This window comes from Amphiura filiformis, chromosome 8 (genome assembly GCF_039555335.1).
Source record: "Amphiura filiformis chromosome 8, Afil_fr2py, whole genome shotgun sequence".
Lineage (NCBI taxonomy): Eukaryota > Metazoa > Echinodermata > Ophiuroidea > Amphilepidida > Amphiuridae > Amphiura > Amphiura filiformis.
The window spans coordinates 11,865,499-11,884,941 of record NC_092635.1 but is presented as its reverse complement, the minus strand read 5'-3'; the positions used below and the strand labels follow the sequence as shown (position 1 = coordinate 11,884,941).

The following is a 19,443-nucleotide window of genomic DNA, read 5'->3' as shown; positions in this document are numbered from 1 at the left end:
TGTGCCGCTGAGCCTTGGGTAATCAATCTAGATGTAATCATTCTTATGGTAGCTAATGGACTTGTGTCTTTGTGCCGCTGAGCTTTGGGTAATCTAGATTTAATCATTCTTATGGTAGCTAATGGACATGTGTCTTTGTGCAGCTGAGCCTTGGGTAATCTAGATGTAATCATTCTTATGGTAGCTAATGGACATGTGTCTTTGTGCCGATGAGCCTTGGGTAATCTAGATGTAATCATTCTTATGGTAGCTAATGGACATGTGTCTTTGTGCCGCTGAGCCTTGGGTAATCTAGATATAATCATTCTTATGGTAGCTAATGGACATGTGTCTTTGTGCAGCTGAGCCTTGGGTAATCTAGATGTAATCATTCTTATGGTAGCTTATGGACTTGTGTCTTTGTGCCGCTGAGCCTTGGGTAATCTAGATGTAATCATTCTTATGGTAGCTAATGGACATGTGTCTTTGTGTCGCTGAGCCTTGGGTAATCTAGATGTTATCATTCTTATGGTAGCTAATGGACATGTGTCTTTGTGCCGCTGAGCCTTAGATAATCTAGATGTAATCATTCTTATGGTAGCTAATGAACATGTGTCTTTGTGCAGCTGAGCCTTGGGTAATCTAAATGTAATCATTCTTATGGTAGCTAATGGACTTGTGTCTTTGTGCCGCTGAGCTTTGGGTAATCTAGATGTAATCATTCTTATGGTAGCTAATGGACATGTGTCTTTGTGCAGCTGAGCCTTGGGTAATCTAGATGTAATCATTCTTATGGTAGCTAATGGACATGTGTCTTTGTGCCGCTGAGCCTTGGGTAATCTAGATGTAATCATTCTTATGGTAGCTAATGGACATGTGTCTTTGTGCCGCTGAGCCTTGGGTAATCTAGATATAATCATTCTTATGGTAGCTAATGGACATGTGTCTTTGTGCAGCTGAGCCTTGGGTAATCTAGATGTAATCATTCTTATGGTAGCTAATGGACTTGTGTCTTTGTGCCGCTGAGCCTTGGGTAATCTAGATGTTGTCATTCTTATGGTAGCTAATGGACATGTGTCTTTGTGCCGCTGAGCCTTAGGCATTCTAGATGTAATCATTCTTATGGTAGCTAATGGACATGTGTCTTTGTGCCGCTGAACCTTGGGTAATCTAGATATAATCATTCTTATGGTAGCTAATGGACATGTGTCTTTGTGCCGCTGAGCCTTGGGTAATCTAGATGTAATCATTCTTAAGGTAGCTAATGGACATGTGTCTTTGTGCAGCTGAGCCTTGGGTAATCTAGATGTAATCATTCTTATGGGAGCTAATGGACTTGTGTCTTTGTGCCGCTGAGCCTTGGGTAATCTAGATGTTATCATTCTTATGGTAGCTAATGGACATATGTCTTTGTACCGCTGAGCCGTGGGCAATCTAGATGCAATCATTCATATGGTAGCTAATGGACATGTGTCTTTGTGCCGCTGAGCCTTGGGTAATCAATCTAGATGTAATCATTCTTATGGTAGCTAATGGACTTGTGTCTTTGTGCCGCTGAGCTTTGGGTAATCTAGATTTAATCATTCTTATGGTAGCTAATGGACATGTGTCTTTGTGCAGCTGAGCCTTGGGTAATCTAGATGTAATCATTCTTATGGTAGCTAATGGACATGTGTCTTTGTGCCGATGAGCCTTGGGTAATCTAGATGTAATCATTCTTATGGTAGCTAATGGACATGTGTCTTTGTGCCGCTGAGCCTTGGGTAATCTAGATATAATCATTCTTATGGTAGCTAATGGACATGTGTCTTTGTGCAGCTGAGCCTTGGGTAATCTAGATGTAATCATTCTTATGGTAGCTTATGGACTTGTGTCTTTGTGCCGCTGAGCCTTGGGTAATCTAGATGTAATCATTCTTATGGTAGCTAATGGACATGTGTCTTTGTGTCGCTGAGCCTTGGGTAATCTAGATGTTATCATTCTTATGGTAGCTAATGGACATGTGTCTTTGTGCCGCTGAGCCTTAGATAATCTAGATGTAATCATTCTTATGGTAGCTAATGAACATGTGTCTTTGTGCAGCTGAGCCTTGGGTAATCTAAATGTAATCATTCTTATGGTAGCTAATGGACTTGTGTCTTTGTGCCGCTGAGCTTTGGGTAATCTAGATGTAATCATTCTTATGGTAGCTAATGGACATGTGTCTTTGTGCAGCTGAGCCTTGGGTAATCTAGATGTAATCATTCTTATGGTAGCTAATGGACATGTGTCTTTGTGCCGCTGAGCCTTGGGTAATCTAGATGTAATCATTCTTATGGTAGCTAATGGACATGTGTCTTTGTGCCGCTGAGCCTTGGGTAATCTAGATATAATCATTCTTATGGTAGCTAATGGACATGTGTCTTTGTGCAGCTGAGCCTTGGGTAATCTAGATGTAATCATTCTTATGGTAGCTAATGGACTTGTGTCTTTGTGCCGCTGAGCCTTGGGTAATCTAGATGTTGTCATTCTTATGGTAGCTAATGGACATGTGTCTTTGTGCGCTGAGCCTTAGGCATTCTAGATGTAATCATTCTTATGGTAGCTAATGGACATGTGTCTTTGTGCGCTGAGCCTTGGGTAATCTAGATGTAATCATTCTTATGGTAGCTAATGGACATGTGTCTTTGTGTCGCTGAGCCTTGGGTAATCTAGATGTTATCATTCTTATGGTAGCTAATGGACATGTGTCTTTGTGCCGCTGAGCCTTAGGTAATCTAGATGTAATCATTCTTATGGTAGCTAATGGACATGTGTCTTTGTGCCGCTGAGCCTTGGGTAATCTAGATGTAATCATTCTTATGGTAGCTAATGGACTTGTGTCTTTGTGCCGCTGAGCCTTGGGTAATCTAGATGTTATCATTCTTATGGTAGCTAATGGACATATGTCCTTGTACCGCTGAGCCGTGGGCAATCTAGATGCAATCATTCATATGGTAGCTAATGGACATGTGTCTTTGTGCCGCTGAGCCTTGGGTAATCAATCTAGATGTAATCATTCTTATGGTAGCTAATGGACTTGTGTCTTTGTGCCGCTGAGCTTTGGGTAATCTAGATGTAATCATTCTTATGGTAGCTAATGGACATGTGTCTTTGTGCCGCTGAGCCTTGGGTAATCTAGATGTAATCATTCTTATGGTAGCTAATGGACATGTGTCTTTGTGCCGCTGAGCCTTGGGTAATCTAGATATAATCATTCTTATGGTAGCTAATGGACATGTGTCTATGTGCAGCTGAGCCTTGGGTAATCTAGATGTAATCATTCTTATGGTAGCTAATGGACTTGTGTCTTTGTGCCGCTGAGCCTTGGGTAATCTAGATGCAATCATTCTTATGGTAGCTAATGGACATATGTCTTTGTACCGCTGAGCCGTGGGCAATCTAGATGCAATCATTCATATGGTAGCTAATGGACATGTGTCTTTGTGCCGCTGAGCTTTGGGTAATCTAGATGTAATCATTCTTATGGTAGCTAATGGACATGTGCCTTTGTGCCGCTGAGCCTTGGGTAATCTAGATATAATCATTCTTATGGTAGCTAATGGACATGTGTCTTTGTGCCGCTGAGCCTTGGGTAATCTAGATGTAATCATTCTTATGGTAGCTAATGGACATGTGTCTTTGTGCCGCTGAGCCTTGGGTAATCTAGATATAATCATTCTTATGGTAGCTAATGGACATGTGTCTTTGTGCAGCTGAGCCTTGGGTAATCTAGATGCAATCATTCGTATGGTAGCTAATGGACATATGTCTTTGTACCGCTGAGCCGTGGGCAATCTAGATGCAATCATTCATATGGTAGTTAATGGACATGTGTCTTTGTGCCGCTGAGCTTTGGGTAATCTAGATGTAATCATTCTTATGGTAGCTAATGGACATGTGTCTTTGTGCCGCTGAACCTTGGGTAATCTAGATATAATCATTCTTATGGTAGCTAATGGACATGTGTCTTTGTGCCGCTGAGCCTTGGGTAATCTAGATGTAATCATTCTTAAGGTAGCTAATGGACATGTGTCTTTGTGCAGCTGAGCCTTGGGTAATCTAGATGTAATCATTCTTATGGGAGCTAATGGACTTGTGTCTTTGTGCCGCTGAGCCTTGGGTAATCTAGATGTTATCATTCTTATGGTAGCTAATGGACATATGTCTTTGTACCGCTGAGCCGTGGGCAATCTAGATGCAATCATTCATATGGTAGCTAATGGACATGTGTCTTTGTGCCGCTGAGCCTTGGGTAATCAATCTAGATGTAATCATTCTTATGGTAGCTAATGGACTTGTGTCTTTGTGCCGCTGAGCTTTGGGTAATCTAGATTTAATCATTCTTATGGTAGCTAATGGACATGTGTCTTTGTGCAGCTGAGCCTTGGGTAATCTAGATGTAATCATTCTTATGGTAGCTAATGGACATGTGTCTTTGTGCCGATGAGCCTTGGGTAATCTAGATGTAATCATTCTTATGGTAGCTAATGGACATGTGTCTTTGTGCCGCTGAGCCTTGGGTAATCTAGATATAATCATTCTTATGGTAGCTAATGGACATGTGTCTTTGTGCAGCTGAGCCTTGGGTAATCTAGATGTAATCATTCTTATGGTAGCTTATGGACTTGTGTCTTTGTGCGCTGAGCCTTGGGTAATCTAGATGTAATCATTCTTATGGTAGCTAATGGACATGTGTCTTTGTGTCGCTGAGCCTTGGGTAATCTAGATGTTATCATTCTTATGGTAGCTAATGGACATGTGTCTTTGTGCCGCTGAGCCTTAGATAATCTAGATGTAATCATTCTTATGGTAGCTAATGAACATGTGTCTTTGTGCAGCTGAGCCTTGGGTAATCTAAATGTAATCATTCTTATGGTAGCTAATGGACTTGTGTCTTTGTGCCGCTGAGCTTTGGGTAATCTAGATGTAATCATTCTTATGGTAGCTAATGGACATGTGTCTTTGTGCAGCTGAGCCTTGGGTAATCTAGATGTAATCATTCTTATGGTAGCTAATGGACATGTGTCTTTGTGCCGCTGAGCCTTGGGTAATCTAGATGTAATCATTCTTATGGTAGCTAATGGACATGTGTCTTTGTGCCGCTGAGCCTTGGGTAATCTAGATATAATCATTCTTATGGTAGCTAATGGACATGTGTCTTTGTGCAGCTGAGCCTTGGGTAATCTAGATGTAATCATTCTTATGGTAGCTAATGGACTTGTGTCTTTGTGCCGCTGAGCCTTGGGTAATCTAGATGTTGTCATTCTTATGGTAGCTAATGGACATGTGTCTTTGTGCCGCTGAGCCTTAGGCATTCTAGATGTAATCATTCTTATGGTAGCTAATGGACATGTGTCTTTGTGCCGCTGAGCCTTGGGTAATCTAGATGTAATCATTCTTATGGTAGCTAATGGACATGTGTCTTTGTGTCGCTGAGCCTTGGGTAATCTAGATGTTATCATTCTTATGGTAGCTAATGGACATGTGTCTTTGTGCCGCTGAGCCTTAGGTAATCTAGATGTAATCATTCTTATGGTAGCTAATGGACATGTGTCTTTGTGCAGCTGAGCCTTGGGTAATCTAAATGTAATCATTCTTATGGTAGCTAATGGACATGTGTCTTTGTGCCGCTGAGCCTTGGGTAATCTAGATGTAATCATTCTTATGGTAGCTAATGGACTTGTGTCTTTGTGCCGCTGAGCCTTGGGTAATCTAGATGTTATCATTCTTATGGTAGATAATGGACATGTGTCTTTGTGCCGCTGAGCCTTGGGTAATCTAGATATAATCATTCTTATGGTAGCTAATGGACATATGTCTTTGTACCGCTAAGCCGTGGGCAATCTAGATGCAATCTTTTGTGCCGCTGAGCCTTGGGTAATCTAGATGTTATCATTCTTATGGTAGCTAATGGACATGTGTCTTTGTGCCGCTGAGCCTTAGGCATTCTAGATGTAATCATTCTTATGGTAGCTAATGGGCATGTGTCTTTGTGCCGCTGAGCCTTGGGTAATCTAGATGTTATCATTCTTATGGTAGCTAATAGACATGTGTCTTTGTGCAGCTGAGCCTTGGGTAATCTAGATGTAATCATTCTTATGGTAGCTAATGGACATGTGTCTTTGTGCCGCTGAGCCTTGGGTAATCTAGATATAATCGTTCTTATGGTAGCTAATGGACATGTGTCTTTGTGCCGATGAGCCTTGGGTAATCTAGATGTAATCATTCTTATGGTAGCTAATGGACATGTGTCTTTGTGCCACTGAGCCTTGGGTAATCTAAATGTAATCATTCTTATGGTAGCTAATTGACATGTGTCTCTGTGCTGCTGAGCCTTGGGTAATCTAGATGTAATCATTCTTATGGTAGCTAATGGACATGTGTCTTTGTGTCGCTGAGCCTTGGGTAATCTAGATGTAATCATTCTTATGGTAGCTAATTGACATGTGTCTTTGTGCCTCTGAGCCTTGGGTAATCAATCTAGATGTAATCATTCTTATGGTAGCTAATGGACATATGTCTTTGTACCGCTGAGCCGTGGGCAATCTAGATGCAATCATTCATATGGTAGCTAATGGACATGTGTCTTTGTGCCGCTGAGCTTTGGGTAATCTAGATGTAATCATTCTTATGGTAGCTAATGGACATGTGTCTTTGTGCCGCTGAGCTTTGGGTAATCTAGATGTAATCATTCTTATGCCAGCTAATGGACATGTGTCTTTGTGCCGCTGAGCCTTGGGTAATCTAGATATAATCATTCTTATGGTAGCTAATGGACATGTGTCTTTGTGCCGCTGAGCCTTGGGTAATATAGATGTAATCATTCTTATGGTAGCTAATGGACATGTGTCTTTGTGCAGCTGAGCCTTGGGTAATCTAGATGTAATCATTCTTATGGTAGCTAATGGACATGTGTCTTTGTGCCGCTGAGCCGTCGGCAATCTAGATGTAATCATTCATATGGTAGCTAATGGACATGTGTCTTTGTGCAGCTGAGCCGTGGGCAATCTAGATATAATCATTCTTATGGTAGCTAATGGACATGTGTCTTTGTGCCGCTGAGCCGTGGGCAATCTAGATGCAATCATTCATATGGTAGCTAATGGACATGTGTCTTTGTGCAGCTGAGCCTTAGGTAATCTAGATATAATCATTCTTATGGTAGCTAATGGACATACATGTATGTCTTTGTACCGCTAAGCCGTGGGCAATCTAGATGCAATCATTCATATGGTAGCTAATGGACATGTGTCTTTGTGCCACTGAGCCTTGGGTAATCAATCTAGATGTAATCATTCTTATGGTAGCTAATGGACATGTGTCTTTGTGCAGCTGAGCCTTGGGTAATCTAGATGTAATCATTCTTATGGTAGCTAATGGACATGTGTCTTTGTGCCGCTGAGCCTTGGGTAATCGAGATATAATCATTCTTATGGTAGCTAATGGACAATTGGACATGTGTCTTTGTCCTGCTGAGCCTTGGGTAATCTAGATGTAATCATTCTTATGGTAGCTAATGGACATGTGTCTTTGTGCCGCAGAGCCTTAGGCAATCTAGATGTAATCATTCTTATGGTAGCTAATGGACATGTGTCTTTGTGCCGCTGAGCCTTGGGTAATCTAGATGTTATCATTCTTATGGTAGATAATAGACATGTGTCTTTGTGCAGCTGAGCCTTGGGTAATCTAGATGTAATCATTCTTATGGTAGCTAATGGACATGTGTCTTTGTGCCGCTGAGCCTTGGGTAATCTAGATATAATCGTTCTTATGGTAGCTAATGGACATGTGTCTTTGTGCCGATGAGTCTTGGGTAATCTAGATGTAATCATTCTTATGGTAGCTAATGGACATGTGTCTTTGTGCCACTGAGCCTTGGGTAATCTAGATGTAATCATTCTTATGGTAGCTAATGGACATGTGTCTTTGTGTCGCTGAGCCTTGGGTAATCTAGATGTAATCATTCTTATGGTAGCTAATTGACATGTGTCTTTGTGCCGCTGAGCCTTGGGTAATCTAGATGTAATCATTCTTATGGTAGCTAATGGACATGTGCCTTTGTGCCGCTGAGCCTTGGGTAATCTAGATGTAATTATTCTTATGGTAGCTAATGGACATATATCTTTGTGCCGCTGAGCCTTGGGTAATCTAGATGTTATCATTCTTATGGTAGCTAATGGACATGTGTCTTTGTGCCGCTGAGCCTTGGGTAATCTAGATGTTATCATTCTTATGGTAGCTAATGGACATGTGTCTTTGTACCACTGAGCCTTGGGCAATGTAGATGTAATCATTCTTATGGTAGCTAATGGACTTGTGTCTTTGTGCCGCTGAGCCTTGGGCAATCTAGATGTAATCATTCTTATGGTAGCTAATAGACATGTGTCTTTGTGCCGCTGAGCCTTGGGTAATCTAGATGTAATCATTCTTATGGTAGCTAATGGACATGTGTCTTTGTGCCGATGAGCCTTGGGCAATCTAGATGTAATCATTCTCATGGTAGCTTATGGACATGTGTCTTTGTGTCGCTGAGCCTTGGGTAATCTAGATGTAATCATTCTTATGGTAGCTAATTGACATGTGTCTTTGTGCCACTGAGCCTTGGGTAATCAATCTAGATGTAATCATTCTTATGGTAGCTAATGGACATATGTCTTTGTACCGCTGAGCCGTGGGCAATCTAGATGCAATCATTCATATGGTAGCTAATGGACATGTGTCTTTGTGCGCTGAGCCTTGGGTAATCTAGATGTAATCATTCTTATGGTAGCTAATGGACGTGTGTCTTTGTGTCGCTGAGCGTTGGGTAATCTAGATGTAATCATTCTTATGCCAGCTAATGGACATGTGTCTTTGTGCCGCTGAGCCTTGGGTAATCTAGATATAATCATTCTTATGGTAGCTAATGGACATGTGTCTTTGTGCCGCTGAGCCTTGGGTAATATAGATGTAATCATTCTTATGGTAGCTAATGGACATGTGTCTTTGTGCAGCTGAGCCTTGGGTAATCTAGATGTAATCATTCTTATGGTAGCTAATGGACATGTGTCTTTGTGCCGCTGAGCCGTCGGCAATCTAGATGTAATCATTCATATGGTAGCTAATGGACATGTGTCTTTGTGCAGCTGAGCCGTGGGCAATCTAGATATAATCATTCTTATGGTAGCTAATGGACATGTGTCTTTGTGCCGCTGAGCCGTGGGCAATCTAGATGCAATCATTCATATGGTAGCTAATGGACATGTGTCTTTGTGCAGCTGAGCCTTAGGTAATCTAGATATAATCATTCTTATGGTAGCTAATGGACATACATGTATGTCTTTGTACCGCTAAGCCGTGGGCAATCTAGATGCAATCATTCATATGGTAGCTAATGGACATGTGTCTTTGTGCCACTGAGCCTTGGGTAATCAATCTAGATGTAATCATTCTTATGGTAGCTAATGGACATGTGTCTTTGTGCAGCTGAGCCTTGGGTAATCTAGATGTAATCATTCTTATGGTAGCTAATGGACATGTGTCTTTGTGCCGCTGAGCCTTGGGTAATCGAGATATAATCATTCTTATGGTAGCTAATGGACATGTGTCTTTGTCCTGCTGAGCCTTGGGTAATCTAGATGTAATCATTCTTATGGTAGCTAATGGACATGTGTCTTTGTGCCGCTGAGCCTTAGGCAATCTAGATGTAATCATTCTTATGGTAGCTAATGGACATGTGTCTTTGTGCCGCTAAGCCTTGGGTAATCTAGATGTTATCATTCTTATGGTAGCTAATAGACATGTGTCTTTGTGCAGCTGAGCCTTGGGTAATCTAGATGTAATCATTCTTATGGTAGCTAATGGACATGTGTCTTTGTGCCGCTGAGCCTTGGGTAATCTAGATGTAATCATTCTTATGGTAGCTAATGGACATGTGTCTTTGTGCCGATGAGCCTTGGGCAATCTAGATGTAATCATTCTCATGGTAGCTTATGGACATGTGTCTTTGTGTCGCTGAGCCTTGGGTAATCTAGATGTAATCATTCTTATGGTAGCTAATTGACATGTGTCTTTGTGCCGCTGAGCCTTGGGTAATCAATCTAGATGTAATCATTCTTATGGTAGCTAATGGACATATGTCTTTGTACCGCTGAGCCGTGGGCAATCTAGATGCAATCATTCATATGGTAGCTAATGGACATGTGTCTTTGTGCCGCTGAGCTTTGGGTAATCTAGATGTAATCATTCTTATGGTAGCTAATGGACATGTGTCTTTGTGCCGCTGAGCTTTGGGTAATCTAGATGTAATCATTCTTATGCCAGCTAATGGACATGTGTCTTTGTGCCGCTGAGCCTTGGGTAATCTAGATATAATCATTCTTATGGTAGCTAATGGACATGTGTCTTTGTGCCGCTGAGCCTTGGGTAATATAGATGTAATCATTCTTATGGTAGCTAATGGACATGTGTCTTTGTGCAGCTGAGCCTTGGGTAATCTAGATGTAATCATTCTTATGGTAGCTAATGGACATGTGTCTTTGTGCCGCTGAGCCGTCGGCAATCTAGATGTAATCATTCATATGGTAGCTAATGGACATGTGTCTTTGTGCAGCTGAGCCGTGGGCAATCTAGATATAATCATTCTTATGGTAGCTAATGGACATGTGTCTTTGTGCCGCTGAGCCGTGGGCAATCTAGATGCAATCATTCATATGGTAGCTAATGGACATGTGTCTTTGTGCAGCTGAGCCTTAGGTAATCTAGATATAATCATTCTTATGGTAGCTAATGGACATACATGTATATCTTTGTACCGCTAAGCCGTGGGCAATCTAGATGCAATCATTCATATGGTAGCTAATGGACATGTGTCTTTGTGCCACTGAGCCTTGGGTAATCAATCTAGATGTAATCATTCTTATGGTAGCTAATGGACATGTGTCTTTGTGCAGCTGAGCCTTGGGTAATCTAGATGTAATCATTCTTATGGTAGCTAATGGACATGTGTCTTTGTGCCGCTGAGCCTTGGGTAATCGAGATATAATCATTCTTATGGTAGCTAATGGACATGTGTCTTTGTCCTGCTGAGCCTTGGGTAATCTAGATGTAATCATTCTTATGGTAGCTAATGGACATGTGTCTTTGTGCCGCAGAGCCTTAGGCAATCTAGATGTAATCATTCTTATGGTAGCTAATGGACATGTGTCTTTGTGCCGCTGAGCCTTGGGTAATCTAGATGTTATCATTCTTATGGTAGCTAATAGACATGTGTCTTTGTGCAGCTGAGCCTTGGGTAATCTAGATGTAATCATTCTTATGGTAGCTAATGGACATGTGTCTTTGTGCCGCTGAGCCTTGGGTAATCTAGATATAATCGTTCTTATGGTAGCTAATGGACATGTGTCTTTGTGCCGATGAGTCTTGGGTAATCTAGATGTAATCATTCTTATGGTAGCTAATGGACATGTGTCTTTGTGCGCTGAGCCTTGGGTAATCTAGATGTAATCATTCTTATGGTAGCTAATGGACATGTGTCTTTGTGTCGCTGAGCCTTGGGTAATCTAGATGTAATCATTCTTATGGTAGCTAATGGACATGTGTCTTTGTGCCGCTGAGCCTTGGGTAATCTAGATGTAATCATTCTTATGGTAGCTAATGGACATGTGCCTTTGTGCCGCTGAGCCTTGGGTAATCTGATGTAATTATTCTTATGGTAGCTAATGGACATATATCTTTGTGCCGCTGAGCCTTGGGTAATCTAGATGTTATCATTCTTATGGTAGCTAATGGACATGTGTCTTTGTGCCGCTGAGCCTTGGGTAATCTAGATGTTATCATTCTTATGGTAGCTAATGGACATGTGTCTTTGTACCACTGAGCCTTGGGGCAATGTAGATGTAATCATTCTTATGGTAGCTAATGGACTTGTGTCTTTGTGCCGCTGAGCCTTGGGCAATCTAGATGTAATCATTCTTATGGTAGCTAATAGACATGTGTCTTTGTGCCGCTGAGCCTTGGGTAATCGAGATATAATCATTCTTATGGTAGCTAATGGACATGTGTCTTTGTCCTGCTGAGCCTTGGGTAATCTAGATGTAATCATTCTTATGGTAGCTAATGGACATGTGTCTTTGTGCCGCAGAGCCTTAGGCAATCTAGATGTAATCATTCTTATGGTAGCTAATGGACATGTGTCTTTGTGCCGCTAAGCCTTGGGTAATCTAGATGTTATCATTCTTATGGTAGCTAATAGACATGTGTCTTTGTGCAGCTGAGCCTTGGGTAATCTAGATGTAATCATTCTTATGGTAGCTAATGGACATGTGTCTTTGTGCCGCTGAGCCTTGGGTAATCTAGATGTAATCATTCTTATGGTAGCTAATGGACATGTGTCTTTGTGCCGATGAGCCTTGGGCAATCTAGATGTAATCATTCTCATGGTAGCTTATGGACATGTGTCTTTGTGTCGCTGAGCCTTGGGTAATCTAGATGTAATCATTCTTATGGTAGCTAATTGACATGTGTCTTTGTGCCGCTGAGCCTTGGGTAATCAATCTAGATGTAATCATTCTTATGGTAGCTAATGGACATATGTCTTTGTACCGCTGAGCCGTGGGCAATCTAGATGCAATCATTCATATGGTAGCTAATGGACATGTGTCTTTGTGCCGCTGAGCTTTGGGTAATCTAGATGTAATCATTCTTATGGTAGCTAATGGACATGTGTCTTTGTGCCGCTGAGCTTTGGGTAATCTAGATGTAATCATTCTTATGCCAGCTAATGGACATGTGTCTTTGTGCCGCTGAGCCTTGGGTAATCTAGATATAATCATTCTTATGGTAGCTAATGGACATGTGTCTTTGTGCCGCTGAGCCTTGGGTAATATAGATGTAATCATTCTTATGGTAGCTAATGGACATGTGTCTTTGTGCAGCTGAGCCTTGGGTAATCTAGATGTAATCATTCTTATGGTAGCTAATGGACATGTGTCTTTGTGCGCTGAGCCGTCGGCAATCTAGATGTAATCATTCATATGGTAGCTAATGGACATGTGTCTTTGTGCAGCTGAGCCGTGGGCAATCTAGATATAATCATTCTTATGGTAGCTAATGGACATGTGTCTTTGTGCCGCTGAGCCGTGGGCAATCTAGATGCAATCATTCATATGGTAGCTAATGGACATGTGTCTTTGTGCAGCTGAGCCTTAGGTAATCTAGATATAATCATTCTTATGGTAGCTAATGGACATACATACATGTATGTCTTTGTACCGCTAAGCCGTGGGCAATCTAGATGCAATCATTCATATGGTAGCTAATGGACATGTGTCTTTGTGCCACTGAGCCTTGGGTAATCAATCTAGATGTAATCATTCTTATGGTAGCTAATGGACATGTGTCTTTGTGCAGCTGAGCCTTGGGTAATCTAGATGTAATCATTCTTATGGTAGCTAATGGACATGTGTCTTTGTGCCGCTGAGCCTTGGGTAATCGAGATATAATCATTCTTATGGTAGCTAATGGACATGTGTCTTTGTCCTGCTGAGCCTTGGGTAATCTAGATGTAATCATTCTTATGGTAGCTAATGGACATGTGTCTTTGTGCGCTGAGCCTTAGGCAATCTAGATGTAATCATTCTTATGGTAGCTAATGGACATGTGTCTTTGTGCCGCTGAGCCTTGGGTAATCTAGATGTTATCATTCTTATGGTAGCTAATAGACATGTGTCTTTGTGCAGCTGAGCCTTGGGTAATCTAGATGTAATCATTCTTATGGTAGCTAATGGACATGTGTCTTTGTGCCGCTGAGCCTTGGGTAATCTAGATATAATCGTTCTTATGGTAGCTAATGGACATGTGTCTTTGTGCCGATGAGTCTTGGGTAATCTAGATGTAATCATTCTTATGGTAGCTAATGGACATGTGTCTTTGTGCCACTGAGCCTTGGGTAATCTAGATGTAATCATTCTTATGGTAGCTAATGGACATGTGTCTTTTTGTCGCTGAGCCTTGGGTAATCTAGATGTAATCATTCTTATGGTAGCTAATTGACATGTGTCTTTGTGCCGCTGAGCCTTGGGTAATCTAGATGTAATCATTCTTATGGTAGCTAATGGACATGTGCCTTTGTGCCGCTGAGCCTTGGGTAATCTGATGTAATTATTCTTATGGTAGCTAATGGACATATATCTTTGTGCTGCTGAGCCTTGGGTAATCTAGATGTTATCATTCTTATGGTAGCTAATGGACATGTGTCTTTGTGCCGCTGAGCCTTGGGTAATCTAGATGTTATCATTCTTATGGTAGCTAATGGACATGTGTCTTTGTACCACTGAGCCTTGGGCAATGTAGATGTAATCATTCTTATGGTAGCTAATGGACTTGTGTCTTTGTGCCGCTGAGCCTTGGGCAATCTAGATGTAATCATTCTTATGGTAGCTAATAGACATGTGTCTTTGTGCCGCTGAGCCTTGGGTAATCTAGATGTAATCATTCTTATGGTAGCTAATGGACATGTGTCTTTGTGCCGATGAGCCTTGGGCAATCTAGATGTAATCATTCTCATGGTAGCTTATGGACATGTGTCTTTGTGCCGCTGAGCCTTGGGTAATCTAGATGTAATCATTCTCATGGTAGCTAATGGACATGTGTCTTTGTGCTGCTGAGCCTTGGGTAATCTAGATGTTATCATTCTTATTGTAGCTAATGGACTTGTATCTTTGTGCCGCTGAGCCTTGGGTAATCTAGATGTAATCATTCGTATGGTAGCTAATGGACATGTGTCTTTGTGCCGCTGAGCCTTGGGTAATCTAGATATAATCATTCTTATGGTAGCTAATGGACTTGTGTCTTTGTGCCGCTGAGCCTTGGGTAATCTAGATGTAATCATTCTTATGGTAGCTAATGGACATGTGTCTTTGTGCCGCTGAGCCTTAGGTAATCTAGATGTAATCATTCTTATGGTAGCTAATGGACATGTGTCTTTGTGCCGCTGAGCCTTGGGTAATCTGTAATCTAGATGTAATCATTCTTATGGTAGGTGACCATTGATGATAAGAACATACTGTGTCAAGATTGTTAATCTCGGCAATTATAACTAATGATACATAATCATTGTTTGTTTTGTACCTCCAGGTTTTAATTTTAGGGGGTATAATTATTGGTTTAACAATGAAACCAGTACTACAGAAGATGCCAACAATATATTCAATAAATGTTTCTAGAGGAAAGCATAAACAACAGGGCAATGGAGCCAATCACTCAAATAGGTAGGTTACTCAATTAACATTCTCATTCACATAATTAGAAAAAAATACCGTAACTTAGATATTATTATAAAGCCATATTGCAACATTTCCATAAGAAATAGAATTGGGTTTTTTTTTTCAAGATATATCTCCTTTGAATTTTGAACCAAACAGGTTAGGCAAATTAATTCCAGCGCATATCTTGCCAATGCGTGTCACTCAATCCATCATGACTGAGCTCAGTCCTTTTTTAGAAACATTTTGTGCATGTTAGACTATTATTTTGATTATAACAACTGTAACATACATTGTACTCTGTCTTTTATTCAAAATCTCAGATTTTGTCACAAATATAGCACCTAAAGCCTTGATTTTTACAGGGTATGTTAGTAAAGTACATTACAATTGTGTAAAATCAGAACTTTTATGGCTTTTAATAAAATAGCAATATAGCCAAATTCGTCGGCTGTATTCCATAGTGGCGTATAGTGGGGCGCCGCGAATAAACAACTTTTCGAGAAAATTGGGTTTGAAGGAATGCCAATTTAAAATCGAGTTGTGTAAATCAGACATTCATTATATTTTGTAAATGATGTGAAATTTCTGTAGTAAACTAAATAGATTTTATTTTTATATATTTTTCAAAAGAAATAAATACATAATATTGCTGGCAAACTGAAAACAAAAGGCACAAAACTATACGTCACTATGGAAAACATGCAAAACGCAATACCCTAACCTAACGTTAACCATACGCCACCTCGGTCGTCGTGTAATCCCTATGGCGTTACTTTTTGTCGGCTGTATTCCATAGTGGCGTATAGGTCCGATACATGTACGCCACTATGACATACAATGTTTTTCATTTTTGCTGATATTTCATAATTATAAAATATGTATAAAAAGTGGCGTATGGTCGATACGCCACTATGGAAAACACAAAATTTCACTTTGTAACTATACGCCACATTTAATTAATTAATTACTAATTAATTAACTAATTTTGACTGATGAGACTTAGAAAAATGAAAGAGAACATCATTAAAAACATATATGCCAATTTTCAAAAAAATAACCAAAAATCACTATACGCCACTATGGAATACAGCCGACGAATTGGTAAAAAAAGGTTAAAATAGACTGTTTACTAAAAGGTTTCAACTTGCATGTAGTTCATAAATATAGATAATGTTTTAATTGAGATATGACATCACCAACAATGTGAAATTAATTATATTCTTGCACATCATCACATCTTTATTCCCAACCAATACCTATAACCAAAGTCAAACAGGGTAGCAATATAAAGAAAAGAACTTGATCTCCTGAGTAATCCATCATAGTGCATGGTGAGAAACACAAGATGGCACAACACTTCAAAAAAGGATTCCCAGATCGTGATATTAATTTCTTGCCTCTTACAATATATATCATTTATTTTCCAGAATTCAAGACATTCCTCGTCCGTTCTCGTGGAAGCTTACTGCATTCTTTTATATAGCAATAGCAGCTTCTATTATATGTATATTGTTACCATGGCTAGGAATCATGATCAAATCATGGCCACTCTTATTTGGACTCAAATTTACATTGATGACCTCTGAAAAAAGGGTAAGGATATGTTACGGGTGCAAAAAAAACAGACATATCTGCCGGTATATAGTTATGTGTTTCTGATGAGTGATGCTCTGTGGCCGTACGAAACAGATCTGCAAAGTAATGTAGCTGTATCAAGTCCAAATTAATTAATTATTTAGTTCCCATTTTGGTTGAGCACTTTACCTTTGGATGATTTCAACCATCTTGGATATATATGTGGGATTTATCTATTTATCTGCTAGTATAAAGATGTTAGCTGTTGTGTTAAATGCATGATATATTACTCATAATTTAGGCAAAAATATATGTCTCAAAGGTTGCACAGATTATGAAATCCATGTGGTTTCCTCCTCCATGTTTTAGACTCAGATTTAGTCAAAATAAATTTCATATGCTGTAAACATATATTCTTAGGCCAAAAAAAAAAAGGTTTGTCTCAAAGCTCAGCATCAAGATTTGTAAAATCGTGAGATTTGGAAAAAAAAGAAATCGGAATTTTTTAATTTTTTCGCAAAATTCGATTTTTTCTCCAAATACCATGAAAAAAGTTGGGAATAAAAATAAAAAAAATCGCATTTCGCATTTGTTTTCAAAGCTTTGAGACAAACCATTTTTTTTGGCCTTATATGAAAGAAAATATGATTGGATTATGCTGGATTATCTGTCTTTATAGCCCCTGAAAAACTTAATTTTAATGATTAATGTTTGTAAGGTCAAATTTGTTAATCAATTGGTTAATTCTTGTTTCCCCTGTTTACATTTTAACAGACGTGTTTAGTGTTTATCTGGGCAGGTCTCATCTCTACAGCAATCACCATGGTATTCTGGCTGCAAACCTCATCCACAGTGACTAGAAAGTACTTCCACCTGTTTACAGTAGCGGCATTTCTACCTGGAATATATTTTGATGTGGAACTAGTTTTCTTAGCGACAGCTGGCACATTCTTTATTGCAATTCTGTTGGAAGTAAGTATATTTATTTTCATGACTTTCAGTTATTAAATATGATGACAATTTGCAAACTAACTTTGTGATGCAGTATAGTTATAACTGATTTGCTCTTAATAATTACTTTGTGATGCATAACTAGTTTTCTTGGGACATTGTTATAATTCTTTTGTAAGTTAGAATAGACTTCTGAATTCAAATCATAAAACAAGGTGATACTATAAATATGATGATACTTTGACTTATGCAAAATCACTCGAAATGATACAATCACCATTTATTTCCAGACATTTCTTTTTCATTATCAATGCAGGTATTGAATAAACATGCGTAGAGTGTGAGATAGCCAACTCTTTCTCAAATATATATCCAGAGTTTCTAAGATACAATTTCTGTTCAGGATCTTTGAATAAGTAAATAATTGAGTTCAAGACTGAATATCTCTCATTCTAAATGCAAACATGATTTGACATTGATTTTTCAATAAGAAAAGTATATTTGCATTCTTTCTTTTTTATTGAAATTTGAGAAGCTTATTGCAATTTTGTTGGTCTTTGGCCATGTTATTCAAGTCAAATAACACTACTATCTGCTGCAACATGCACAGCGGTACACTTTTTCATATGCGCTGCTAAAACCAAATTATTGGATATGAGATTGACAAATTATTCATTTAGAATAATTATTTTTGTGATGTAACCTTTTGCATTATTTATTTTTCCAGTTTTTCAGAATCCATCAAGTGTGGCCATTAGGAGAGGCTCTTCAGTCAGCGTCACAAACATTAGGTGATGCCCAGGATACTGGGGTCATATTTCTGTCTCATTTATATTTGTTACTCGGCTTGGCAGTACCCGTTTGGTTATACACAGGAGTACATGGATATCATATAGGTATGTATGCAATAAAGACCGTCATACTTTGAGTTGGGACGTGGGCAGGATTTCCAGTAACCAGCATAGCCCCCCCCCCCCCCACTTTTGAAAACCTGTGCATGTCACTCAGTTGATATGTATACTGTTAAATATAAGGTAATATTGAGATCCCAGGGGGGATACGTAGTACAAATGACCATTCGGGGACGTGCCGCAAATATGGGTAGCATTTTCGGCCTTTTGGTATATCAATGACCCCTTTTTCTAAGCCAATTTTGGTATATGAATGGGTCCTTTTTTTTTTTTTTTTTCAACTTTCTCAAAAAATAGCCCAATTTTGCCTCAATCTAGCCAAAATTTCGAAATTATCCAAAAAAAATTCTGGAAAATTTGTAAAAACTAAGACAATATGGTTAAATTCGGCCAAATATTGTGAAGTTTGGTATATCAATGGGTCCCAATATCTTAAAAATTTGGTATATTTATGGGTCCACTTTCAAATTCTCAGCAGCACACCCCTACCAAAATCAAACTTGAGTATCCCCGGATTGAGATGGGTCAAAAGAAAGGTGTTAGTCGTCCTTTATGGCATATTTTGGTTTGGCAAGTACTTATATGTTGTGGTTGCACACTGCACAGAATTTGCAGCTAGTAAAACTGCATCTTATAACATGCTGAAAGCTATGTTTTTTGCAAGGTTATGTTTTTGCTTTATTTGTTTCTTGGAAGATTCTCTATATACTGCAAGATAAACATAATTATTTGAAATTATTTGAAGTTATTGTCAGTAATGA

The 19,443-nt window shown here is 39.5% G+C and overlaps 1 protein-coding gene across 1 annotated transcript in view; it reads left to right on the top strand.

Moving 5' to 3' along the window:
* The window catches only part of LOC140158621 (dolichol kinase-like), a 53,260-nt gene that overhangs the window by 32,664 nt on the left and 1,153 nt on the right, over positions 1 to 19,443 (top strand). Inside the window, exons 6-9 of the mRNA XM_072181782.1 lie at positions 15,115 to 15,248; positions 16,673 to 16,838; positions 17,595 to 17,792; positions 18,499 to 18,667. Of these exons, the coding sequence (XP_072037883.1) occupies positions 15,115 to 15,248; positions 16,673 to 16,838; positions 17,595 to 17,792; positions 18,499 to 18,667 (667 nt within the window). The remainder of the gene's footprint in view (positions 1 to 15,114; positions 15,249 to 16,672; positions 16,839 to 17,594; positions 17,793 to 18,498; positions 18,668 to 19,443) is intronic.